General features: G+C 62.9%; 2 protein-coding genes across 4 annotated transcripts; one reads left to right on the top strand and one right to left on the bottom strand.

Moving 5' to 3' along the window:
• Window positions 1-6: 6 nt before the first annotated feature.
• AGBL5 (AGBL carboxypeptidase 5) lies at window positions 7-18,232 on the top strand. 3 transcript variants are annotated; one of them, XM_044421082.1, is made up of 16 exons: window positions 7-137; window positions 1,239-1,405; window positions 4,863-4,997; window positions 5,486-5,663; window positions 6,727-6,905; window positions 9,064-9,577; window positions 9,919-10,088; window positions 10,468-10,603; window positions 11,167-11,354; window positions 12,235-12,446; window positions 13,330-13,500; window positions 16,567-16,700; window positions 17,070-17,116; window positions 17,408-17,568; window positions 17,689-17,780; window positions 17,932-18,079. In XM_044421082.1, the coding sequence occupies exons 1-16, from the start codon at window positions 33-35 to the stop codon at window positions 18,001-18,003; spliced, it is 2,661 nt and encodes an 886-aa protein (XP_044277017.1). In that variant the 5' UTR covers window positions 7-32; the 3' UTR covers window positions 18,004-18,079. The 3 variants fall into 3 exon arrangements, with proteins under 3 accessions (XP_044277017.1, XP_044277015.1, XP_044277016.1); XM_044421080.1 differs by having other exon boundaries at window positions 17,689-18,232; XM_044421081.1 differs by lacking the exon at window positions 4,863-4,997 and having other exon boundaries at window positions 17,689-18,232.
• A 181-nt stretch (window positions 18,233-18,413) lies between these two features.
• Window positions 18,414-18,975, bottom strand: OST4 (oligosaccharyltransferase complex subunit 4, non-catalytic). The gene is made up of 3 exons (XM_044421108.1): window positions 18,887-18,975; window positions 18,660-18,801; window positions 18,414-18,570 (listed from the first exon to the last, which is right to left on the bottom strand). Exon 2 carries the CDS (start codon window positions 18,798-18,800, stop codon window positions 18,687-18,689), a length of 114 nt encoding a protein of 37 aa, XP_044277043.1. The 5' UTR covers window position 18,801; window positions 18,887-18,975; the 3' UTR covers window positions 18,414-18,570; window positions 18,660-18,686.
• Between the last annotated feature and the right edge of the window lie 5,799 nt (window positions 18,976-24,774).

Below are 24,774 nucleotides of genomic sequence, written 5' to 3'. Positions count from 1 at the left end.
CAGGAAAAACGATTAAGATCCACATTGTCAATATGAACAAGCAGACAAAGCTCTATTCTCAGGGCATGGCCCCCCTGGTCAAAACTGTCCCTGCGAGGCCCCGGTGGGAGCGCATCCGTGAGCGGCCTGTCTTCGAGGTACGCCTCTGGCAAGTGCTTTGGGGACGGAGTCGGGCGCAGGTGCTGCCGTTTGGGCGTGGGTGTGCTCCCATGAGATGAGCATGGTCTTCTTAAGGCGGGTGGGTAGAAATGTGGACCTGAACTGTGCATGGCAAAGGGAAGGCGGGTCAGGCCCACCAGCCAGCTCCAGCCTCCCCGTCTCAGCCTAGCAGTGCTTCTGTTTTGCGGGTCCCCTGGTAGAATTCATCTTCCATGGTCTGAAAGAACAGAAAAGGCTTGCCCTGGTCCCTGATCTAGTTCTGGCTTGGTTCATGTTCGGGCCGTTCCGTTCAGTGACTCTTTTTTTTAGGGGGGGACTGATGTGGCTCTCTGTTGTCTCTGGAGAAAACACACGTGTTGCCCCAGAGGATGAACTAGCAAGCAGACACTGATTTTTCCTCCAGCTGTCTTTTGTAACTCTAGCGAAGAAGCAGCTTCTTAGCTGGCAGGGCCTGCTGTGTGCAGCCCCCTTTTCCAGGAGGCAGGAATCTGCCACAGGCGGCACGGAGCCTGCTCCTCCCTCCTCTCGTTTCCCTAAGCCCTGAGGCAGTTGCTGGCTCCCCCCCCCCCCCGGTGAGAGGCCGGGGCAGAGGAGAGGCCTCTGGGTGCACTGGGCCGAGCAGGCTGGCTCCTCTGCGGGGCTGTTCTGAGCTCGCCGCTGAAGGTCGGTGGCCGGCCGGCCCCTTCCACGCATTTGGCAGCAGAGAGGCGCTGCTTCCCACGTCGCAGCAGGTGCCTCGACGGCATGCTAGCAGCCGCCCTCTTCTGGCCCTCTTCCCCTGGACGGCCCCGAGTGGAGCGAGCGCTTTGCAGTGCTTGGGGACAGAGTGTCCACCAAGGGGCAGCGTGGACGTTTCCTGCCCTTGCCGCACAGCTGATGTGGGGGTGTCGCTGGGAAGAAGCTGGAAGGAGGCTGTGAGCACGGGTGGGCCGCGCATTAATCCCGGCGGGGGCAGGAGGCAGGGGCTCGTCGTCTCAGCCCAGAGCTGCGGGCGTGGGGCTCGCAGTGCCCAGCAGCGGACGGGCCCACAGCCTGGGCTGTGCCCGCTCAGCCTCAGCTGCCCCCTTTCTCTCGCCCAGATGGCGGAGACCCAGTTCGTCCTGTCCTTTGTGCACTGCTTCCTGGACTGCCGAGGAGCCACCACCTACTTCGCCTTCTGCTACCCCTTCTCCTACACGGAGTGCCAGGACATGCTGGCGCGGCTGGACGCTCGCTTCGCGGAGGGCAGGCACCTCTCCCCCGGCAGGTGAGCGGGGCCCCGGGCCATCTGCGTCGCTGCCACTCTTCTGCCACTTCTGTCGTCCGCAGCACGGCCTGGGTTGGGAGTGACGTGGCACGAAGGGGCTCCTCCTGCGGGAGAGGCCCCGGGCCGCCTCCTGAGCAGTGAATCGGGCTGAGTGCCCGCATAAAGTGGTGATCCAGACTGGGGGAGTAGAGGAGATGGTGGGAAGCGATTGGGTTGGCACAGCCGGTAGACAGAGAAGGAGGCAGGTTGCTGCTGCCGGCGGGACCCGGGGGCTCCAAGGGGCCTTTCGGGGTGCTGTTGCTCCGGTCCCCGCTCTGCTTTGGTGTCAGTCTTAGGCCCCTGTCATGATCGGCAGCAATCCTTTTGCTGCCTAGGAGAGCTTGTCAAATCGCCAGAGGTGCCTGCAGACCCATAAAGGCGGCCAGCCCTCGGTCTGGACGTTGCCTCCTAGCACACACATCCGGGTGCAGCTGATTGCCTTGCCGAGGGCGTGCGCCAGGGTCCTTCCACGCAGCGCGTGGCCCCAAACCCTGCTGGAACCACCTCTCTGAGGCAGTGGGGTGTTGCTCGGCTGCTGGCTCCCGTCCGCTGTAAATGCTGGGCGAGGAGCGTATTCATTCATTTATTTAAAACTTTTCTAGACTATCTCTTACCGAGGTTTCGGGACGGTTTAACAATACAGCAATGTAAAATAAAACGCAGTGTCTAATGAAAAATTTCAACCGACAATAAAACCCCAGTTAAAACAATCAGATCTTAAAACATCAGGAAAATAAAAAAGGGTTAGCCTGGCGCTGAAAAGAATAAAGTGACGGCGCCAGGCGAACCTCTCTGGGGAGCGAATTGCATAAATGGGGCACCACCACAGAGAAGGCCCTCCTCCGGGTAGTCACCCTCCTAATCTCCTTCAGGGAGGGCACCCGGAGAAGGGCCTCTCCCCACATCTTAAGGGGCGGGCAGGCAGGTGTGGAAGGAGGCGTGCCTTCAGGTAACCAGGCCCCAAGCCCAGCTGTGTACACTCTTCCGGGCGCCGGCCTGCACTGGAGCTGTTGCGGAAGCATTTGCCACTGGCAGATCACCCCAGTCACTCTCTCCGCCCTCTGCTTCCTTGGTGATGGTCCTCCGGAAAGGGTGGCATTGCATGGCAAGACACTCTCCGTCTGGAATCGGTTCTCACAGCGTTCAGGCGGCTGAAGGCCAGGAAGACGCACTGTACAGTTCTTTGCTTCCTGCTGCTTCTCCGCCACGCAAAGCTCATTGCTGGGTAAAAGCAGCTGCTTCCTGACGACGGGCCCCTCTGCTTCTGCGGGAAACGCTGGGCGCTGACTGTGCAGGGAGAATGCCTGCTGCTCCCGAGAGCCTGAAGCGAGCACGCAGGCTGCCTGGCCGCTCCGGCAGGCTTCGGCGTGTTGATGGCGGGCGCTGCTCCGCGGCTGAGTCTGGCCGCTCTGCCCCCCAGGCCCCCTCGGGGGACTTGTGCGGCACCTCTCGCTTGCCCCGTGCTGGCGCAGCCCCATCCCGCCAGCGGGGCTCTGTCCGCAGCACCCAGAGCTTGCTCTAGGCACCCTGAGGCCACCGAGCCCCTGCTGCGGAGCTGCCGAGGGGCCCACGGCCGTCCTGCATGGCTCAGTGAGGCAGCCGCACACCCGGCGCCAGGGCCGGGCCCTCGGGCCAGTCCTCACTGGCGGGCCATGCAGCCTGGAGGCTTGCCCGCGCCCGGGCCAGTCTCCCCGCCGTGCCGCCCTTGTCAGTTGGACTGCAGCTCCCAGCCTCCCCGCCCAGCATGGGAGTCGCAGTGCAGCGGTTCCGCAGGGGCCACTGCCCTGTCTTGACTTCAAGGGCTTCGTAGGGCTTCAGCTGGGGGACGTTCCCCCTCCTCGTCCAAGAGATGGTGACTGTCGCCATCTGCAGGCGGGGCTTTGCCCGGGAGCTGCATTCGGCTCCGGGCCCTGGCGGGGGCCTGTGAAGCTCCTGGCTCCGGCATTTTCGGCGTGGCCCGGTCGAAGCAGCTCCGGCATGCTGGGTGGCTGCAGTGCTGGAGCCGTCTGCTCCGTCCCCCATGCAAGGCGGTGCCCCGGGCTGCAGTGGCCGAGCGGGCGCGTCCGTGGCCCTTGTGCGCCAGGCCGCTCCTTCGCACAGGGCCCCCTCCCAGGAGGCCCCTTTTGTGCGCCAGGCCGTTCCTGTCCTTGGGCCCCTTCCCCGGGGGTGCCAGAGGGGGCCATCCTCATGACTGCTGCGCCCACGCTGTGACTCGCTTTCCCCCAGTGGCCCCTGAGGCCCGTTCCCTCCCATCTTTCCACTCGGAAAGTACACATTGCCTTTTCCTTAATTGCACTGGTTTTCACGGTGTCAGCTCGTTTTCTATTGGCTGTTCTTTTGTTTTCTCTTTGAGTTGCTTCGTGTGCCGTAAGCCAATCTGGGTACTTTTTAAATGGAAAAGCGGGGTAGAAATGCTTTAAAAGAAACGCCGGCCATTCGCCTCGTTCTCAGAGGAGCCGGAAAACCAGACCGGGCCCTTGCAGGTCAGGGGGCTTGTCTTCCCTGCCCGTGGCCGGGGGCTGCCACTGTCAATTTTGGCTGCTGCAGCGACCTCTGATCCAGCTCTGGCTCCCCCGAAACGCCCCCCCCCCCCGCTACTCCCAAGAAAGCCGGGCACGAGCTCGGCGGCAGAGCACTGTGCAGCAGCCTCCTTCTCCGGCTGTGCCGGCAGCTCCCTCCCTGGCTGTCACGGCCCGTGGCTCCAGCCTCCGTTTGCCTTCCGTTTCCTTCAGGCGCTTCAAGGGAAGCCCCTCCCGCGGGAAGCAGCGGCCAAGAGCAGTGGCCACCGGTGTGTCTCGTGGCCACTGACTCCGTCGGCTCACGGGCCTTGCATGGAGGAGGCGCTGCTTCGCCTGAGCCAGGACGGAGCTGTCGCCTGACCTGAGCCACCCCCCCCCCCGCCACCCCCGTGCCTTCCTTATCAGTTGGACTGCAGCTCCCAACCTCCCCATCCCCTCCCTGTGCTGCAGGGCTCTGTTCAGCCCTTTCCGCTTCGGCCGAGGGGACACGGCCTCATGGCGAGCCCAGGCATTGGGGCCACACCTGCGGGCCCTGCCAGGGCCGGGAGACCCCGGTCCCTTTTCTCGGCAGCTCTGCACACTGGCCCTTCCCACGGGGCTCTCGGGGAAGGGGAAACCGAGGCAAAGGCCAACCTGAATGGAGGGTCGCCGCCCTTCACTCGCTGCTTCCGCCCTGCCCACCTGCCCCGTTCGCTCGCTCGCTCCCACCTGCTGCGCTGCAGAGCCCTCCGGGGCCGCCACAGCCAGGGCAGGAGCCGAGGGCTGCTGGGGCTGCTGCCTCTGCGTGGGGTGCCGGGGTGCCCGGACCGCGCCGGCGAGGGGGGCCGGCTGGGCAAGGCAGGAAGAAGAGGGGCGCCCAGGCCCTCCCTCCCCGTCTAAACTCGTGTCCCGCATTGTAGCACAGTTAGTCGGAGGGCAGGCACAGACTGTAGAAGGGCTGAGGGGAAGCCGCCTGCCGCCGCCCACAGAGCAAGGAAGTGCCCCAGAGGAGGACGTGCTAAGGGGAAAACGGAGGCCCCGCTCCAGGGGACACCGTAAGTGACCGCCCTGAATCCCCTGCAGGGCCCGGGCGGCGCCCCAGAGAGAGGGGGCCGGTGGGGGCAGGGCCCGTGCCAAGGGCATCCCACCCCGGGGGCACCGTGGCTCCCCTCCCGCTCCACTGGCGCTGGCAGCCTGTCGGTTGCCGCCCCCTGCAGCTCCTTGCCCGCCCGGGCCGGTGGGAGGGAGGAGGAGGCCCGGCCGCTGGGGGTCCGCCCTGGGTGGGCAGTCAGCCAGCACAGGTCCTCTGGCCACGGCGGTGGGCAGTAGAGCATGGCGCGACAGCCGCCCACAGGGAAGGAAAGCGGCCACAAAGGAAGAGAGTCGAGGCTCCTCCCCCGCGCCCCAGAAAGGACTGCTCTGCTTTGGTGACTTCCTTCTGGCCAGTTGCTGCCTGGGAGGAGAGCCGCCGGGCGCTGGCGGGGGCGCTCCCCGAGAGGACGGAGCCGCACTGACAGGGCCCGCTCGTCCTCCCTCCCTCCAGCTCTCTGGATTCCATCTACTACCACCGGGAGCTCCTGTGCTACTCCCTGGACAAGCTGCGCGTGGACCTGCTCACCATCACGTCGCGCCACGGCATGCAGGAGGAGCGGGAGGCGCGCCTGGAGAAGCTCTTCCCAGACAAGAGCACGCCCCGGCCACACTGCTTCGTGGGCAAGAGAGTGAGTGGGCCGCAGCCCGGCGGTGGGAGCCGTGGGCCTCGTGCCTGAGCAGGGGCCCCCGCAGGGGCTGGCAGAGCGGACGGCCACCGGCCCTCGCGGGAGCAACCGCCAGCCTTTGGTCGGCGGGCTGTGGCGCCAGGGAAGGGGCGTCTGATCTCGATGCTGACCTGGGGGGCTGCTCCGGGCACAAGAAGCGTTTCTGCCTGTGCCTCCCGGCGCTGCGCCCTGCAGCTCCGCAGTGGAGCGCAGGTTTGGGTGCAGAGGGACCCGGGTTTCAGCTACGAGTGGGGCTAGGAAGGAGCGCACGGCCCCGCCACCAGGCCTTGCGGGCCGGGCCGGGCCAGGTGGGAGTGTGGAGAAGGCCGTTGCTGACGCGGCCCTGCTGCCTTCTGCTGCCTGTGTGCGTAGCTTGGCATCCCCTTGAGGTTGCTTCCCGGCTCGGCTCCCCCATGCTTCCCTGCTTCCTTCTGCTCTGTCGGCTCAGCTCCCTTCGTGCTTTCCATTGAGATGTCCATGTTTGGCCTTTCAGGGTTTACGTTCCTCAACCACTCCTCCTCCATTTTCTTTTCCCTGCCTTGCTCCTCTACCTGCCTTTTCTTCTTCTGGCGTCCTGTTCCCATTCTTAAACCGCCCTGAAAATGGCAGTGTGAGGGTAAGGGTGACATTCTGGTCTCCAGCTTTCCCCTTCCTTCGGTCTGTATTCCCCGTTTGAAGTGCTGCCTTCCTGTATGAGGCAAACGGTCCGCAGGCAGGCTGGGTCTCCCTTCAGCCTGGCGGTTGCCGAGTCAGAAGCCGCCTAGACATGAGGAAGATGAATAGTTCCAGGGCCTTGCAGAACTGGCCCCCGACTGCCCCCCATTTGGTCGTCTTGCAGCCTGGAGGTGGAAGGGCCTGAGCTGACATGTCGGCTCGATCCCGGTCACTCCCAGGCTGCAACGCAACCATTTGTGGGAGTGCCACGGGGAGGCGACAACTTGTGCAGGGCGGGTGGCCGGCCGGCCCACCGTTTGCTGAGGCCACAGGCCAGCACTGGAGCAGGCTGCCCGCTTTCCCTCCGGCCCAGGTGTTCTTCCTCAGCAGCAGAGTGCATCCCGGAGAAACGCCCTCCAGCTTCGTCTTCAACGGCTTCCTGGAGTTCATCCTGCGGGAGGAGGACCCCCGGGCGCAGGTGCTCCGCCGCATGTTTGTCTTCAAGCTCATCCCCATGCTGAACCCCGACGGGGTGGTGCGGGGACACTACCGGTGAGTGCTGCCGTGGGCGCTGAGCCGGGCGGGAGGTGGGACGCAGCCCGGACTCCTCCGGCCGGCTGCTGGGCGGAAGAGGGGGCCGTGAGCAGCCTTCGCGGCAGACGAAGGCCTCGCTGCCCTGGCTTTGGGCCGCACGCGATGGAGCGTGAACTGCAGGCTCCAGGCCTCAGCCCATGCGCAGAAACGGCTCCTTTCGGACACGAGGGCATTTCTTACAACTGGTCAGAGTGGGAGCTCCTGCCTCTTGGAGAGAAGGCCCTAGATGCTCTTTGATCCATCTGGCCATTTAGACTCGGTGCTAGATGTATTACCTTCCTGCACCAGGAAACATTTTACAGATGAATAACTTAAATTTCAGTAAGTTGATTAATGAGGACAGGAATTTCGATGGATGGACATTCAGAGTTAAATGATGGGGCAGAGTAAATGCATTTATACCTCAGATGGTTTATATTTTGCATGGTATTCCTTTATTGGTGCCTGCCAAGTATTTTCAGAATTTAATGCTTTGTTTTGTAAATTTTTGTGGCTCCACTCCACCGCAGAGATCTTTTGCAAAGGATGCAATTTCAGACCAAAGATGGTGGATTTGACCTCCTCGCTCTTTCTTGTACCATTGGTCTTTTCCACTTAGATTCTTCTCCCTTGTTTGTTTTGGAATCCTTGTTTTTGGATCCTCTCCCCAGATAGATCACACTGGGCTCCTGCCATATCAATGCATCCTTTCCAGTTTTGGCAGCTAGAGAGCTGTGGCATATGCTTCCACACCAGTGGCAGTTTAGCATAACTTCCCATGGTCAAATCTGGATTTAAAAAGGGGTGAGAAAATGTTTCTTTGGCAGGCCTGGCCCGAAAGGCTGAACTGGGCTTTGGCTCAGCTTGTCGGTCCTTGCCGTTCGCCATTCTCTGCTTTGCAGGCGGAGGACGAATGTCCGCCGTGGCTACCCAGAAATGCGTGCAGTTTGGCCCTGGCCCTGCTGCTTTTGCCACTGCAGAGCCTGGCTGAGGCCGGACAAAGTACATTGGCCCACAATTTAGGTTACAGTTTATACGTATAAATTGTAGGACTTGGTGAACAAAGAGGCCCACGGGCCTCCTGCAGGAATGTGGGGGTGAGTTGGAGAACACTCCACTGCCCCGCCAGTTGGAGGGCCTCTGTTATCCATTTCACAAGGGAATTCAGATCTCGGGCTATATGCAATTGGGCAAAAATGGATGCTTTGCATACACAGCACCTCTTTGATGAGGGCTCAGCCAAGCAGCTGCCGGCTGGAGGCACAGATCTGGCAGCACTTCTCCTCATTTTGTGCCTGGGCCTGGCCCAGTGGCAGCTTCCATTCAGGAGGAAGCAATGAAAGATTCTTTTCAGATTGAAGGACACGTGTGTTGTTTTGAATTACTTGCTCATCTCTTGGAATGTCACAGTGAATGGATTTTCTATGCCCTTCTGGCAGCTAAAAGACTCTTATTCCAATACCGGAAGGATAAACGGCCTCCTGTGATAACACACCAGATGGAGGATTTAATTAAACTTTGGATTGTTCGGTGGGTGACCATTAGGGTCTAGTCTGTGCATCGATATTTCCAACAATGGCATCTAGGGACATAAAATGGAAATGCAGTCGGTGCCTTGCGGATTTGAGTATTCGTTTCTCAAATACTTTCCAAACATTGCATTTTTTTTCTTTCCCCCTTTTGCTTCCCTTGTGATGGTGTCGCTTGGTTGTCCTGGGATTGCACAATAAAAAACCCAGCAGGCCGTGGGGAGGCTGAGCCAGGCGGCTGAGCAGGGCCTGCTGGCATCCCCTGGGCACGGGGCCTTCGTCCCCTGAGCCCTCCGGCCTCCAGTCGGCCCAGCAGTGCCGGCTCCTGCCGTCAGGATGGCCGCAAGCAGCTCCCAGGGCTTTGAAGTGGGTGTGCTCATGAAAAGTGGCCCAGGGCCCCGGAGCAGCGCGCTGGCTCGGTGTGTGGGTTTCTGCCCCGCTTGGAGGGATGCGGGGGCTGCTGGGGTGTGCGGGTGGCCAGAGAGCTGTGCTGGAGGCGGGGGCTGCACACGCTTTCCCAGGGGCGGCCGGTCGGACAGAGCAGGCGAGGCCCGGCGCCCACCAGAGTGCCGTCGCCCAGCCCGCAGCCTCCATTCCCCTGCCCGCAGGACAGACTCTCGGGGAGTGAACCTGAACCGCCAGTATCTGAGCCCCGACGCGGAGCTGCACCCCGCCGTGTTCGGAGCCAAAGCCGTCCTGCTGTACCACCACGTCCACAGCCGAGTCCAGCCTGGCGCCCCCGACTGGCGGGCCTGCGTCCCTCCCCTCAGCACGGCGGCAGCCAACCAGCGTCCCTCGCACAACTGCCCCCCCAGGGAGGAGCCCTGCCTTTCCGAGCTGGAGAACGCCAACAACCTCCACAACAGCCCCGGGGATGCAGGTCCCCCCTCGCATCAGAAGCTCGAGTCCTCGGAGGCCCCGAGAAGCAAGGACCAGAACGTCTGGATCCTTTCCAAAGAGCCGCCGGCCCCCGAGAACGACGTGGGGAGCCCCCTCCCGCCCGCCCCGGAGGCCATCCCGCCCCAGCAGAGTGGCCTGGCGTACTATGTGGACCTGCACGGGCACGCCTCCAAGCGCGGCTGCTTCATGTACGGGAACAGCATCTCCGACGAGAACCAGCAGGTGAGGGGCGGCTGCCAGGGCCGCTCAGGCTGCCCGCGGGTTGAGCTTGTCGGGGGCTGTCCGAAGGAGCGTGGCAGCAGGGAAGGGGGTGTGCGATCCGAGCGTGGCCGGGGTTAAAGATTGCCCCCCGCCCCCGAGAAGCCCAGGCACCCCCTGCCGCTGCGCTGACCGGAGGGAACTGGGCCGCGAGGGGTTTTCTGAGCAGCTGCGGCAGCTGCCCTCTCCCCCTCAGCCACGGAGCTGTGTGGTGGCCTCGGAGGGCCATGGCCGACCAGCTGGGCCTGGGTGGGGGCCGGACCAGCTGTCACTGCCGACTGCCCCAGCCTCCCTCGGTCCTGCAGGTGGAAAACATGCTGTTTCCAAAGCTCATCTCCCTGAACTCAGCCCATTTTGATTTCGCGGGCTGCAACTTCTCCGAGAAGAACATGTATGCCAAAGATAAGAGGGACGGGCAGTCCAAGGAGGGCAGCGGGCGCGTGGCCATCTACAAAGCCTCGGGCATCATTCACAGGTGCGTGTCCCAGCAGCTCCTGCCTCCTGGGAGTTCCACCCACTTTTCCTTTCCGTACAGCCAGAAAGCGAACGGTTCTGCTGCCCTGCGGGGATCCCATGGGGAACCTCCGTCCAGGGGCCCTGGCATGGCCTGGCGTGGCCTGGCGTGGCTGGGGAGGTGAGCATGACCAACTCCTGGAGGCAAAATGTGCGGCGCCCGACAGCCTGGAGAGATCGCTGGCCGGCCGAGGGGAGCAGGGGCCAGCGGGGGCTGTGTGGCGCCTCCCCAGGGCCAGCGGAGCACAGGCAGGGTGCTGGCCGGGTGTCTCTTCCCCTCCTCCGGCTCCCGGTCGGGCTTGGGAGCCGCTTCCCTGCCATCCCCCTTCATGTCTTCCCAGCTACACACTGGAGTGCAATTACAACACGGGGCGATCGGTCAACGCAGTTCCGGCGGCCTGCCATGACAACGGGCGGGCGACCCCGCCACCTCTCCCGGCGTTCCCTTCCAAGTACACTGTGGATCTGTTTGAGCAGGTACTGGTCCTCAAGTGGAGTCTGTGCCCCAGGACCTTCTCCCAAGCAGGGAGGGCCTTCCCCGCATGGCCATTTCTGGTCAGTCCCAGAAGCCCCTGCTGGCCAGGCAGAAGTGGAAGCTCCCCATTCGTCCCTGTGGGATATAGCAGGCGCTGCCCTGCCTCATGTGCTCCCCAGAAGAAACCAGTCACAGAGCGGGGCGGGGGGGGGGCAGGACTCCTGGCTCGCCTTGTCAGCCCCGGACGTTCCCTGGCAGCAGGTGCCCCGGGGCACCTCCAGGAATTCCCTGGTGGGCTGTGAGGATGGCATGAGCCGGGCTTACTCCTGGGTTCGTGCAGCCCGGCAGCCGACAGGCAAGACCAGCAGAGAAGAGCAGCCACTTCTCTGGTGCAGAGGCCGCTGCCACTTGCCTGAGGCAGCAGGAGGCACGGGGGGTCGCCCCAGGTCCCGCGCCGCCTTGTTCTGCTCTGCTGCCGAGGGGAAGGCCCTTTCCCCGGCTTCGCTGAAGCGCTTCTGCGGGCCACAAGACCCACAGCCGGCTGCCCTCCCCCACATGCACACAGGTCGGGAGAGCCCTGGCGGTCGCCGCCCTGGACATGGCGGAGTGCAACCCCTGGCCGCGGATCATCCTGTCGGAGCACAGCTGCCTCAGCAACCTGCGTGCCTGGATGCTGAAGCACGTCCGCGGCATGAGGGCCGTGGCAGGCCTCTCCCGGAGGAAGGGACCCCGGACTCCTCCCAAGGGGGCCAAGTATGTAGCCGAGCCTGTGGGCACAGCCTGCCGGGCAGCGCTGGGTGGCGGGGATCCCCCGGCCGCTTCCCCTCGCGCCTCATGGGCTTCCATGGCCAAGCCAGTAGGTGGCAGCTCGGGCCGGAGTCCCGGAAGACACTGGGACCCGTTCCTCCGGCGATGCTGCCGCCTGTTTCCTTTCCTGAGGGACGGAAGGCAGGCCAGAGCCAGCCGAGCGCGCTTCGGCTGCTGGGCGGGATGGGAGGGCAATGAAAAGGAGACCCCCGGCCCTGAATGGGTGGTCACGGCAAAGCGAGCACAAGCCCCTCTTCCTGCAAAAGCATTTCTGCTTCACTGTGGGCATTTTTCACCAGCTCGGGATCCCTTGTGCTCCTGGAACGGGCTCTGCTGGGCCGCTTCGGCTGACTGGCTCAGATGGGGGCAGCTCAGGCTCCGGAGAGCGACAGTGCTTCCCCTCCCAGCTATTTTCCGGGGGGGGGGGGAGCCCCGGCCGAGCGGCCACTTCATTCTCGCACGTTTGCCTGGGAGAGGCTCATAGTCCTGGGCAGCAGCGATGGGGAAATGCCCGTCCGCAGCCTCTGCGCCAGCAGCGATGGGCGTGGTGGCACGGGCCGCGGTGTGAGCGGATGACGGCTGTTTGATCCGGGGAGGGGAGCAGGAGTGAGCCGTGTGGGTCGATGTCCGCCACCCCTCCGCAGGGACGGGCCCGGCTGGATGTGGAGGCCTTCGGGGGCTTTGGGGAGGGGTGCCATTGCTTCCCCTCCGGGGGGGGGGGCTGCCTCTGGACCACCCTTGCCTGCCCGAAGCCAGGGCCGCCCCGGAGGCCCCGGGAGGGCTGTCCCAGCAGCGCCTGATGCACGCCCTCTCCATTCCTTCGCAGTGGGGTCTCGGCGTCCCTCTCGGAGAACTCCCTCTGCCGGGCCAGGAGCTTCAGCATGGGCGGCAGTGGCGGCAGCCAGCCGGCCTCCCCCCAGGTCAAGAGCTCGCCGAGCTTTGCCTTCAGCTGCCACCACCCCGCTGCCCCTGCGGGGGGCACGGGGCAGGGGCAGGGCCCGCAGAAAGACCCCTCCCGGGCGCTGGCGCTTGTGCGAGGTAAGCTGCCCGGCAGATCGCTGCTGGGAGCGCTCCGGTGGATCTGGGGGCGGCTGTGCTGCCGCGCGGGGCAGCCGTGACCGGCGCGGCCGTTGCTCCTGCCTCTCCTGAATAAAAGTGCATCGCAAGCGATCTGCTCCTCTGTTGGGCTGACGGCAGCCCGGGCTTGGGTGGGCCTCGGGCAGAGGGACCCCGCAGTTGACCACCCATCCATCCGCCCCTTGAGCTGGGAAGGACCCGCAAGGCTGCTGTCCGTCGCAGGAAGGGGCAGCTCGGGTGCGGCAGCGGCAGGAGGCCTGGGCCCCCGAGGGGCTCTCGCCGCTGCCGGGCCTGCGCTGCTGCTCCTTGCACAGGCGACCCGAGCCCCCCCCCGCCCCCACGTGCCGAGCGGCCAGGCCCAGGCAGGCAGGGGGCTGCCTCGGCTGCGCAGACTGCGGCTCCGTCCGGCTGTCCGTCAAGCATCGCTCCCCGCCCTCTCCATGCCTGGCAGCCCCCACGTGCTTGGCGCTGTCATGGGCACCCCCGTGACCGGGGCGGCTTGGCACTGCGGTCCCTGGTGGGGGAGGGGCCTGGCCCGGTAGCCCTCCAGGTCTGCGTGTGGCCTTCTTCGTGCCCTCCTGCATTTGCCCGCACCAGGAGGACTGTGGCCTCGAGACGCCATGAGCCGCAGGGTCAGGCGGCACAGTTCTGCGTTCAGGAGCACGGGGCCACCGCCAAGTGTCTGGGGTGGACCACTCACTGCTGGCATCAGGACGCCCCCCCCCCCCCCATGAGCCATGCCTGCTCTCAGCCTCGGCCTCTGCTCAGTAGATGGGTGGGTGGGAGTGTGGAGGGGCGCGGGGGGCAGCGGAACTGGCTGTTGTGCTTGTCCCTCCCCGCCTAGAGCCTCGGGCCCAGGAGAAGCGGCGCCCTCAGCACCACGCCCTGCTCCGAGCGGCAGCGAGCAGCGTCCAGGCGGCGCCCCCGCTCTCCCCGTCCGCCTCCCAGACCGCCTCTCAGCTCCAGCTGCCTGCCCGCCTCGCCTGCTCCCTCCCAGCCAGCCTCAGCGTGACAGGTTCGTACGGCAGCCCGGCCTCCTCCGCCCTGCTTGGGGGACCGCTCGCTCTGCCACAGGCACTTCCAGCACGCTGCCCGCCTGAGCAGGCCGTGGCTAGGGGCCAGTGGGGCGCCCCTCCGTGGGCGTGGGCCGCCAGCCCAGAGCCTCCGGCCTGCTTGTGAGCGGGCAGCCAAGGCAGCCGTGGCGGGTGGGGGGGCCCGCAAGCGGGGTCCGTGGCTCGCTGCGGCTGGCTCACCGGGGCTAGGCAGGAAGCGCCCCCCCGCCCTCGGACTCTTCGCCCCCCCCCGCCCCCCGTGGAGCAGCCAGTCCTGAGTCCTGCTCGGCGTGGGGCGTGCTGGGGCCACCCCTGAGCCCGGCAGCCCTCTGCAGAGGGAGCCACAGCCAGCCTGGCCCTCCCACTGATCCTGCTCCGGGGGGACTTGGCCAAAGAGGGTTGCGGCCGGTGCTTTCTGTGCTCACCAGCGAAACTGGCACCGAGGTTCCTGTGAGCAGCTTGAGTGTGCCAGCCAATTCGGGGGCTGTGCGGGGAGCGGTACCCCTGGCTGCTTGCGCGGTGCAGGCTCGTGATGCTGCCACTCGAGTGCCCCAGAGAGTTTGGCCAACACCCTTGCAAGGCCTCCAAAGCAGTGACCTCTACCTCAGGACTCTGTGCCAGAGCAGTTCTGTGCGCACTGAGGGGCCCTGCAGCTGCTCCAGAGGGTCCGAAGGGAGCACGGTCTCCTGCCTGGGCAAGGATCTGAGGCGGCGGTGCTCACGGGCCCCCGCACACACCCCGTCCCCTCGCGGGGCTCAGCGTGACCCGCTTGCGCCTCCCAGTGCCAATGCACATACCGCTGTGCTTGCAAACCCCCCCCCACACACACACACACCTCACCGCACGACACTGGAAGGCGGCTGGTTTTAAGGACCAGCGCTGCAGAAGTCCAGACCGCATTCCACGTGGCTCGAGCAAAGAGCGTGTTTTTAATCGGGTTGCTTTCTCGTGCACAAAATGTTCATCGCCCGGCACGCTGCGCTACGGAGAACTGCTTCCTCCCGTGTTGAGGCTGATCCGCCGAGCACTAGCTGGCTGCAGTCGTGCGAAGCCGAGAGGCAGACTGATTCCACAAGCCCCGCGGAAGGTTGCCTGGGGCTGTGGCAGCGGGACGCCGGGGGAACAGGCGCTTCCGTGCCCTCCCGGAGCAGCAACAGCCAGCCCAACAGCCTGCCTTGGAGATGGGGCTGGGGGGGGGGGGCGGGCGCTACGGGGAGCAGTCTGGAAGCCTCAGCACTCTGGAGCAAGCGGGTTGTTGCTGTTCTCCTCTAAGGGAATGCCCCCCCCCCTTACAGCTCACCTGCTCTGTGGAACTGAGACCTGTTGGACAGAGAGCTGTTCTCCCCTGCAGAGGAAGGCAGGACACGCTCCAATGGAGCAAAGATCAGGGAGCCAAGGTTCCATTTGGATGCCAGGAAGCACTTCCTGACAGTTAGGACACCATGGGTGTGGAATGGGCTTCCACGGGAGGCGGTTGAGGCCCCATCGGGGAGGGTGTTCAAGGACAGGCTGGACGTGCACATGGTGGGCATGTCGTGAGTGGAGCCAGGGGTCAGACGAGATGGCAGTGGAGGCGCTGCTGCGGAAATCCTGCCCCGATTCGGAGGAGCCGGGGAGCAGGCGGTCCTCCTGCTCTCTCGGTCACCGAGCAGTGGCATTGCGCTGGGAGATCGGCCCGAAGAAAGCTGATCTCGCCCGGCCTTCAGCCTGCCTTTGTTGCTTGCCTTTTCTGCCACGGGAAAAAAAACGGAACGGGTTCTTCCCTCCTGACCTTTCTGCTGCCCAGAAGGGGTGGGGGGGATTGGAGCAAATCACTACACACTTTCTGTGGCACGTTGCAGGGCAGTGGCTCTCCAGGTGCCGCTCCAACCGCCTGCGGGCTAAACTTGCAGGCGATAGATACTGCCGTGGGGGCGGTGGCCACCCCTGAGGAGCCGGTGATCCAGGTGCAGGAGGATCCGGCTGCGGAAGTGGGCAGGAGGCAACAGGATGGCGTTCCATGTGGAGAAGTGCAAGGTCTTGCACTTGGGGCATAGGAAAGGATGTGATAAGCACAGGTTAGGGCGAAGGGGCTGGAGAGCAGCACTTGTGAAAGGGACCTCGGGTGCTGCTCGGCTGCAGGCTGAACATGGGTCAGCCATGTGACGAATGCCATCCTTGGATATGTAGCCAGAAGCATGGCTTCCCGACCGAGGGAGGTGTTGATATCGCTCTGTGTGACTCTGGTGTGCCCACAGCTGCAGCACCGCGCCCCGTTCTGGGCTCCCCATCGTGGGGAGACACTGCCAGGTCGGGGTCGGCCCAGCACAGGGCACAGGAATGGGAGCTGGGCTGGGAGGGCTGGCCTGGGAGGAGAGTGGGGGGAGTGGGGTCTCTTCAGCTGGAGGAGGGGAGGCTCCCAGGGGGCCTGTTAGCAGCTTCTGGGGGTGCGAGAGGGTGTCCTGTGGGGCAGGGCCCTGAGCTGTTCTCCCCTGCAGCGGAGGGCCGGACACGCTCCAGTGGGGCAAAGTTCGAGGAACCGGGCTTCAGCTTGGATGCCAGGAAGGACTTGCTGGCGGTTGAGGCCCCGAGGGTGTGGAACGGGCTTCCTCGGGAGGTGGTTGAGGCCCCGTTGGTGCGGGTGTTTGAGGAAAGATTGGGCACCCACATGAGCAGAGCTGGCGGAGGTCAGACTAGATGGCCCAGGAGACCCCTTCAGACTTGCTTTGTTTCTGTGTTACATGCCAAGGAAATCTGCCAGTGGCCCCCTTGAAAGCCCAGCTGCCATTTCTGCCGAGGGCATGGCCAACCCCCTCCCCGAAATCCCACTCAATGGCCCTTCCCCACGCAAACCGTGCCACTTGCATTTCTGGCTGGTGGTCAGCAGTGGCGTTGCGGGACCCGGCGGGGCCATTTTCTGCTGCCGGCAGCCAGTTCGACCTCGCCAGAAGGGGCAGCAAGTGCGAGGAGCCCAGCCTGAGGGCAGCCCCACGGCAGCGGCCCGTCACCCTTGCCGGGCGCTGACCGTCTGTCTTCCGTTGGTCGCGCAGGGCCCGGCTGCAGCAACCTCCTCGTGGCCGCCCAGGCTAGCGCGGTGGCAGCGGCCTGCTACGGGCTGCGGGAGGCAGAGCGCCCCCAAGAGGAGCCGAGGCCGCCTCCGCCTTGTGGCCTAGCATTGCTGCAGGTACAGGGCAGCGGCTGGACGGGGGGGGGAGGGTCACTGGCCGGGGTAGCCCCTACCCTGGCTTGGTGGGCTGCCGAGACGTCGAGAGGCTGGGCTGTTGCGGAGGCTGCGTGCCGCTGCCAGGCACCGCGCGTTCCGGAAAGGGCCTTTTGCCTGAGCTGCTGTCGCCGCCGCCTGCTCCTCTCTACCCCCTCACACCCGCGGGCAGCCAGGCCCCTGGCTTCCCCACCCCTCCTATCCCCGGAAAACGGCCCCCATCGCCTGCTGCTCCCCCCGTATGTACTCCTAGGCTTGTGGTGGCTCGGAGGGGCCGGGCCACCCTTGCACCGCGTCTTCTCTGTACCCACCGACGTTCCTTCCTCCATGCAGAATCTCTCGAGGCGGCTGACCAGTGAGGCGCTCTCAGGACGGCCCAGGTAATGGCCGTGAAGGGTTCGTGCAATGGGGGGGCGGGAGCGAGCGGAGCTCGGTGGTCCTGCAGGTTGGGAAGGACTTGGAGCGGCTTCCGGGATGCACTCGTGGAAGCCTGTGTGCCAGAGAGCAGCAATCCCCACCCCCACCCAGGGCAGAGTATCTGTGATCCAGAAGGCCCTGCACCAGTGCAGGACTGGGCACTGCTCCCCGCACCATTGCTCTCCACCATCCTGAGATCCCCTAGGACTGGTTGGCTCTTGGGTGCCTCCTCCAGTCCTGCGCTCTTCCCGCAGCCTGGAGATGCTGATTCCTCGGCCCAGCCGGATCCCCATCCGCAGGCGACCGGCCGGACAACCTCAGCAGCTACTCAGGCTTCACGGCTGCAGCGGTAACTCTGCCCTCAAGGCGTGGAAATACGCCGCCTCACACCTGCCGGAGCAGAGCTCCCTGCCAGGTAGGCCTTGCAGTGGCCCTCAGAAAAGGGCATGGGGAGGGTCTTGGGGCCTCCAGTTCTTCCAGAGGCGGTCCCCAGCCCCCTCTCCCTGTGTCAGAGAATGGTCTCCTCCCCCCGCAGAGTTTCCACTGGAGGTGCCAGAACTGGTGGTAACTGGCCAGAGGGAAGAGCCACTATTTCTGCACAACTCTCCCAAGGTTTTGCCGGACAAGGTATGGGGCGGGGGAAGCGCTGCAGTGAGACTCAACAGTGCCCTCGCTGGGGCAGAGGCCGTGCCCACCTCCCTCTTGAAGCTCTGGGACAGCGGAGACGCCCGCCCGCCCGCGACACGGCCTGACCCTGAGCCGGATCTCTCTGTTGCAGCGTCGCCAGGCACGAGCGGAGTCCCCACAGCTTACCTACCACAAGATCCTATCCTTCTGCTCCGAAGCCTGACCCGCTGGCAGGGGCACGGCAACCGGCCAGCCTATGTGGCCGCTCAGGTGCTGCCCTCCCACCCCGTCCCAGGAACCAGCTGGCTCGCAGCTCGCCCCTCGGTGTGGAAAGGGCCGGCCGAGCCCCCCTTCCCGTTGGCACCAGAGGCACTCCCGAGCCGGCGGCCCTGCCCCTCCGTGCCAAAGCTGCGCCTTCGGCCCGCGGACCGCGCCTGACACCTCACCAGCAGCCCGCCGCACCTCCCGGGGCCGCCGGCTGCGCCCCGAAGCAGCGAGCCGACAGCCGCGGGCCCCTCCGGGGAGCCCTGCGCGCCCACCTCCCGGGGCGCCTCCGCCGGCGGCCGGGCCCACCCGGCGCCTCGGCCCGAGCAGGGCTGGCTACTCGGTTGCAGACTATTTTTGAGACGAGACTTCCTTGTAACAGATTTCTAATTAATAAATTTGGTTTTGCGACGAAGCGCCCGGCTCCCCGCTGCCTGCCGGAGGTCGTCGAGTCGCGCGGCTTCGGCCCCCGGCTTCGTGCGCGGGCTTCCTCGGGGCGGGCGGGCCATCGGCGCCGCGGGCGGCCCTGCCGGGGAGAGAAGGGCGGGTGGTGAGGAGGCGGCGGCGGCGGCGGCGGCGGGGCGCGGCTGCCGGCGGGCGCTCGTGGTCCGTTACCTGCGGCGGCGGCGGCGGCGGCGGCGGTCAGTCCTGCTTCTTGGGGTTGTTGACGGCCACGTAGTGGTAGAGCACCACGAGCAGGAAGAGCGAGACGCCCAGCATGTTGGCGAAGATGGCCAGTTGCACGTCCGTCACCATCCTGCGGGGAGACGAGCGGCGGCGGGTCAGGGGGGCGGGGGGGAGAGCGGCCGGCGGGCGGGGGGCGGGCGGGGGCGCGGGCTCACCTGTCGGCGCGGCCCGCTCGCTCCACGTCCTTCCGGCTTCCGTCGCGCGGCGTCTGCGGAAGCGGGTCCGCGGGGAGGGCGCGCGCCGGCGCTTCCGGCGGGGGGCCGCTCTGCCCGCGGCCTCTCTGGCCCGAGCGCCGAGCGCCCCCTGCAGGCCGGAGGCGGAGTGCGGCGCCGGGCGGGCCAGAGCCCCGCGAGCGGCCGCAGCCGCGGGTCGAAGCGGCTCAGAGGCGCGGGCAGCCGGGCCGGGCCGGTCCCGGCTCGCCCCGCCGCGCCTGCCCGGCTTCCGAGGGACCCCCGTGGAGGACGCTGCGGCGGCGGCCCGGCCTGAACGCGAGCGGCACCCGCTCCTCTCCGCACACGCGCCGGCGCCGCCCGCAGCAGCCGAAGTGACACGGAGCCAGACTCCTGCCGACCATCGGGCGCTCTTCCGGGCCGGCAGCACAACGAGGCCGCGGAAGCCCCGGGCCGGGGCTCTCCCCCCGTGGAGCCCCCTGTCGGGGGTGCTTTAACTGGGCGTCCTGCCGGAGCGGGAGTGTGGACCCATGGCCTCTGGGCCCCATCCACCTCTGGGCTTGGGGATGCTGTGCCTGAGCCCCAAGCCGCTGAAAGGTGCTCCTGGCTGCCCCACTGCGGGAGCCTCCCCACCTCCTCCGGGAGCATTGCTGCAAGTGGCGGGGCGGCAGCAGAGGGTGGGGGCAGACCGGCGCATGCATGCGCCGAGACCTCGCCCGCACCCTGCGAGGGCTGGCCCACAGGTGGCCAGATGGGCCACAGCCCCCTCTAAGGCCGGGCGAGCTCTCCTGCCCCGGCTGCTCTGCTTCCTGATCGAGCCGCGTCTGTTTTTCTGGGTTAAGCCTCCTCTTCTTTGGCCTCCCTCTGGGCACCGGTCCAGGCATCCTGCAGCATCCTTTGGACCATGAGGTGGAACGGGGCGCTGGAACTGAGAGCCATCCGCGTGCCCCCAGAGGGTGTAGTGGGGAGACAGGTGGGGCCCTGTGGCACCTGTGGGAAGGGCTGATCCCACTAGCTTAACATGGAAGCATAGAAACAGAGCGAGTCAGAAGGGGCCTCCCAGGCCATTATTATTATTATTATTATTATTATTATTATTATTATTATTATTATTATAGCATTTCTATGCCGCCCCTTGCCGAAACCTCGGGGCGACTTACAACATGATAAAATTCATTGAAATACAATAGTACATAATAAATTACCATTAAATATAAAAATACATTGATTTACAAAAATAAAATTAAAATTATCAGTATAAAATAAAAATATAGGAGGAGAAAGAGAAGGAAAAAGAAGTTGCCCTGGCCAGATCATATGTTTTAACAATTGAAATGATGTTTAAATAAAAAGGTCTTTACCTGGCGCCGAAAAACCAGTAACGACGGTGCCAGGCGGACCTCTTTGGGGAGTGAATTCCATAGGTTGGGCGCCACCGCAGAGAAAGCCCTCCTCCGGGTACTTACTCTCCTAATTTCTTTCATGGAGGGTTCCCGGAGAAGGGACTCTCCCGCAGATCTCAAGGGGCGGTCGGGCATATACGGACGTAAGCGCTCGTTCAGGTAGCCAGGACCCAAGCTGTTTAGGGCTTTGTAGGTCATAATCAACACCTTGAATTGGGCCCGGGCTTCAATGGGAAGCCAGTGAAGCTGACGGAGGACTGGAGTCATGTGAGCATAACGCCCCGTCCCCGTCAGCAACCTGGCAGCTCTATTTTGCACCAATTGAAGTGTTCGGACCGTCTTCAGGGGAAGCCCCACATAAAGCGCGTTACAGAAGTCTAGGCGGGAAGTCACCAGCGCGTGTGTCACCGTCGCCAGGCAGTCGTACTCCAGGTAGGGGCGCAGCTGATTAATCAGCCGAAGCTGAAGGAAGGCGCTCCTCGCCACCGCTGTCACCTGAGCCTCCAAAGAAAGCTCCAGGTCGAGGAGCACTCCCAAGCTGCAGACCTTGTCCCTAAGAGGGAGTGTTGCACCATTCAGGACCAGGTCAAATCCACCCTCTCCGAAACCCGATCCGCCAACCAACAGGACCTCCGTCTTGTCTGGGTTGAGTTTCAGTTTATTGGCCCTCATCCATTCCCTTACCTCGGCCAAGCACCGGTTCAGCACAGCCACTGCCTCACCTGGATTAGTGGAGAACGAGAGGTAAAGCTGGGTATCATCAGCGTATTGATGATTCCGCAGCCCACACCTCCTGATGACCTCTCCCAGCGGTTTCATATAGATGTTAAATAGCAGAGGAGATAGAATGGAGCCCTGTGGTACCCCATGGCATAGCTGCCATGATGTAGAGACATGGTCCCCCAGCACTACCTTCTGGAATCGACCGTCGAGATAGGAGCGGAACCACTGCAAAGCAGTGCCTCCAACCCCCAATCCCGCAAGTCTATCCAGAAGGATACCATGGTCGATGGTATCGAAAGCCGCCAAGAGGTCCAGAAGAACCAACAGGGATGTACTCCCCCTGTCCTTCTTCCTGCACAGGTCGTCATACAGGGCGACCAAGGCAGATTCAGTACTGTACCCGGGTCTGAAGCCGGACTGAAAAGGATCCAGATAATCAGTTTCATCCAAGAGTGCTTGGAGTTGTCCCGCCACCACTCGCTCCAACACCTTGCCCAGAAACGGGATGTTGGCCACAGGTCTATAGTTAGTGGCCATCTCTGGATCCAATGACGCTTTCTTCAGGACCGGTCGTATTACCGCCTCCTTTAAAGGGGCAGGCACTCGACCCTCCCTCAGAGAAGCGTTAACCACTTCCAAGATCCAGGTCCCAATCCCGTGCTTGGAGTTATTTATTAGCCAAGACGGGCAAGGATCCAATAGGCAAGTGGTGGGACGTACTCTTCCAAGCACCTTGTCCACATCATTGGGCTGCAATAATTGAAATTCCTCCAATAATTTTGGACCAGACGGTGGCATTGGCGACTCCTCAGAGACCTCTGATTCATTAGTGGAGTCCAGCTCGTGACGAATCTGAGCGATTTTCTCCCTGACCCTGATCTAGTCTGACCCTGGCTCCAGCCGGCCCCCTCACGACATGCCCACCATGTGCACGTCCAGCCAGTCCTTGGACATCCTCCCCAGTGAGGCCTCACCCACCTCCCTGGAAGCCCATTCCACACCCTCGGGGTGCTGACTGTCAGGAAGTGCTTCCCGGCATCCAAATGGAACCTGGGTTCCCTGAGCTTTGCTCCGTTGGAGCGCGTCCTGCCTTCCTCTGCAGGGGAGAACAGGTCTCTCCCCACCTCCGTGTGACACCCCCTCACAGACCTTAAAGGAAGCCCTGGGAAGGCCAGCATGAAAGAGACCTCCTTCAGACACCTCCCTTCGCCACCAGGTGTCCAGTCTCCTCTTCTGGGGAAGGTGCTGGGGTGTGTGGCGGCTTCTCAGCACCTCGCTGAACGATGTGGATTATTTGACAAGCTGGTCCCTTCTGGGCACAGGCCTGACTTGCGACAGTCCCGGAAGGGGCAGCCCGCCCTATCCTCTTACTGGGTCTTGATACCGTTCGCCACAGCCTGGTTGCCTGAGTTAGGAAGTGCAGTGTTACGGGGTGCGGGTCCTTCCTGGATGACTGCCGGCCCCAGGCTTCTCGCGGCGGTGCCTGAGCCTCATGGCAAATTGCCTTCCCGGCATGGAGCTGGCGAATCTTCATGCAGCGTGACAAAGCTTCGCAGCTGGTCCTGGGGTGGAGTCTCTCGTGGCAGCCATGCTGGATCTAGTTAAGCAAGGGGATGTGGCTGAGAGGTTGCTGCAGGATGCATCCCCTTTGAACAGCTTTGGGATTTGATTATACTTAAAACATTCGGTGATGTATTAGTTCGACAAATAAATAAGCTGCATTTGTCATTTTGATTGCAAATGTAAAAAGACAATTTCTGCAGGAAGGGAAGGGAGGGTCTGTGATAAGGTCTCAAGGCAGCTAGACTGAAGGGACGTGGTGGACGTGGTTTACCTGAATTTCAGCAAGGTGAAAGCGCTGTGTGATACCCTGGTTGAGAAATTGAAGAGTCTGGGGACAGACTGATGCACTTTCTGATGGATTAGGGCATGGTTGACGGACTGAAAGCAGAGGGTGGCTATCAGTGGGGAGCCATCAGGATGGTGGCCAGTGACAAGCGGGGTCCCCCCGGGCTCAGTTCTGGGATGAATTCTGTTCAACCTTTTCATCTATGACCTGAAGGGAAGGATAACCAGCCTGCTGACTAAATTTGTGGGGGATACCAAAGTGGGTGCTTGTCAACAGCAGGCTGAACATGAGCCAGCAGTGTGACGAGGTGGTTAAGAAGGCAAATGCCACCCTTGGATGTGTAGCCAGAGGAGATGTTGCCACTGCTCTGCATGACCCTGGCGCACCCACCGTTCTAGTCCTGCGTCCCGTTCTGGGCTCCCCGTCGTGGGGAGACACAGCCAGGTCGGGGTCGGCCCAGCGCAGGGCACAGGAACGGGAGCCGGGCTGGGAGAGCTGGCCTGGGAGGAGAGTGGAGGGAGCGGGCTCTCTCCAGCTGGAGGAGGGGGGGCCTTTTAGAAGAGGGGATCTTTTAGAAACTTCTAGGTATGTGACCCCTTCCTGGATCACTGCCTTGTCGTGGCAAAGGGGCTAGCGTGGCTCAATGAAGCCATGAGCTCTGCCGTGCAGGGGCACCCAAGATGGACAGGTCACAGCAGAGAGCGCCGACAAAACGTGCTCCACTGGAGAAGGAAATGGCAACCCACTCCAGTATCTTTGCCATGAAAACCCCACGGACAGTGCCAAAAGGCAAAATGATATGAGGCCGGAAGATGAGCCCCTCAGGTCGGAAGGTGTCCAGTGTGCTACTGGGGAAGAGCGGAGGGCTAGTACTAGCAGCGCCAGAAAGAATGAAGCGACTGGGTCAAAGCCGAAAGGACACTCAGTTGCAGATGCATCTGGTGGCGAAAGGAGAGTCCGATGCTGCGAAGATCTGTACTCCACAGAAACCTGAAATGTAGGATCCATGAATCAAGGCAAGCTGGATGTGGTCAGACAAGTGATGACAAGACCGAACATCAACATCTTAGGAATCAGTGAACTAAAATGGACAGGAATGGGTGCATTTAATTCAGATGACCATCAGGTATACCACTGTGGGCAAGAATCCCTCAGAAGAAATGGAGGAGCCTTCATAGTCAATAAAACAGTAGGAAAAGCAGTGCTGGGATACAATCTCCAAAATGACAGAACGATCTCAGTCCGAATCCAAGGCAAACCATTTGACAGCTCAGTAGTCCAAGTCTCTGCCCCAACCACTGGTGCTGAAGAGGCTGAAGTTGACCAGTTCTATGAAGGCCTACAACACCTTCTAGAATTAATTCCGAAAAATGATGTCCTTATCATCATGGGGGATTGCTGTGCTAAAGTAGGAAGCCAAAAGATAACTGGAATAACAGGCAAGTTTGGCCTTGGAGTATGTTGTAACCCCCCTCTTCATCGAACATGCAGCTAGGGCATGGCTCGTCACAGGTAAGAAGCATGATCAGAGTGTCCTGTTCGCGTAAGAACAAGAACCCCAACGAATGTGCACGCTACGCAAGGCTGACCACAAAGCAGCCTTTGTTGCTACGCTCTAGCATAATGTCACACCCTGTACCCTCGCTTGCTTGCTTTAGCATAAAAAAAAGTGTGCGAATGTAGCTCAGTGGATTTCCCCTATTGTTCGCTGTTATTCAAGCACCTGCATAGCCGTCCGTGTAAAAGAGTATAAAAATCCTGCCTTCGATCTGCTCAACACCGCACTCTAACGAGTGATGGTCCCTGCAGGCAGGTAAATAAACTCTTTCTCTCGAGAATTCCAACTGGTCTCTGGTCTCTGGTCTCATCCGTAAAACCGCGGCATACAACAGAGTACA

This window comes from Varanus komodoensis, unplaced genomic scaffold (assembly GCF_004798865.1).
Source record: "Varanus komodoensis strain SLA01 unplaced genomic scaffold, ASM479886v1 scaffold114, whole genome shotgun sequence".
NCBI classification, from domain to species: Eukaryota; Metazoa; Chordata; class Lepidosauria; order Squamata; family Varanidae; genus Varanus; species Varanus komodoensis.
The sequence above is the reverse complement of the archived record's forward strand: the minus strand, read 5'-3'. Positions and strand labels throughout refer to the sequence as shown.

What these genes read in the sequence shown, in the direction of transcription:
- OST4 (XM_044421108.1), bottom strand. Translation starts at nt 18,800, where the DNA reads ATGGTGACGGACGTGCAACTGGCCATCTTCGCCAACATGCTGGGCGTC.
- AGBL5 (XM_044421080.1), top strand. Translation starts at nt 33, where the DNA reads ATGAACAAGCAGACAAAGCTCTATTCTCAGGGCATGGCCCCCCTGGTC. An exon ending in GCCTCGGGCATCATTCACAG is followed by an intron (nt 10,089 to 10,467) that starts GTGCGTGTCCCA and finishes ATGTCTTCCCAG; the next exon opens with CTACACACTGGAGTGCAATT. An exon ending in GCGCTCTCAGGACGGCCCAG is followed by an intron (nt 17,117 to 17,407) that starts GTAATGGCCGTG and finishes CTCTTCCCGCAG; the next exon opens with CCTGGAGATGCTGATTCCTC.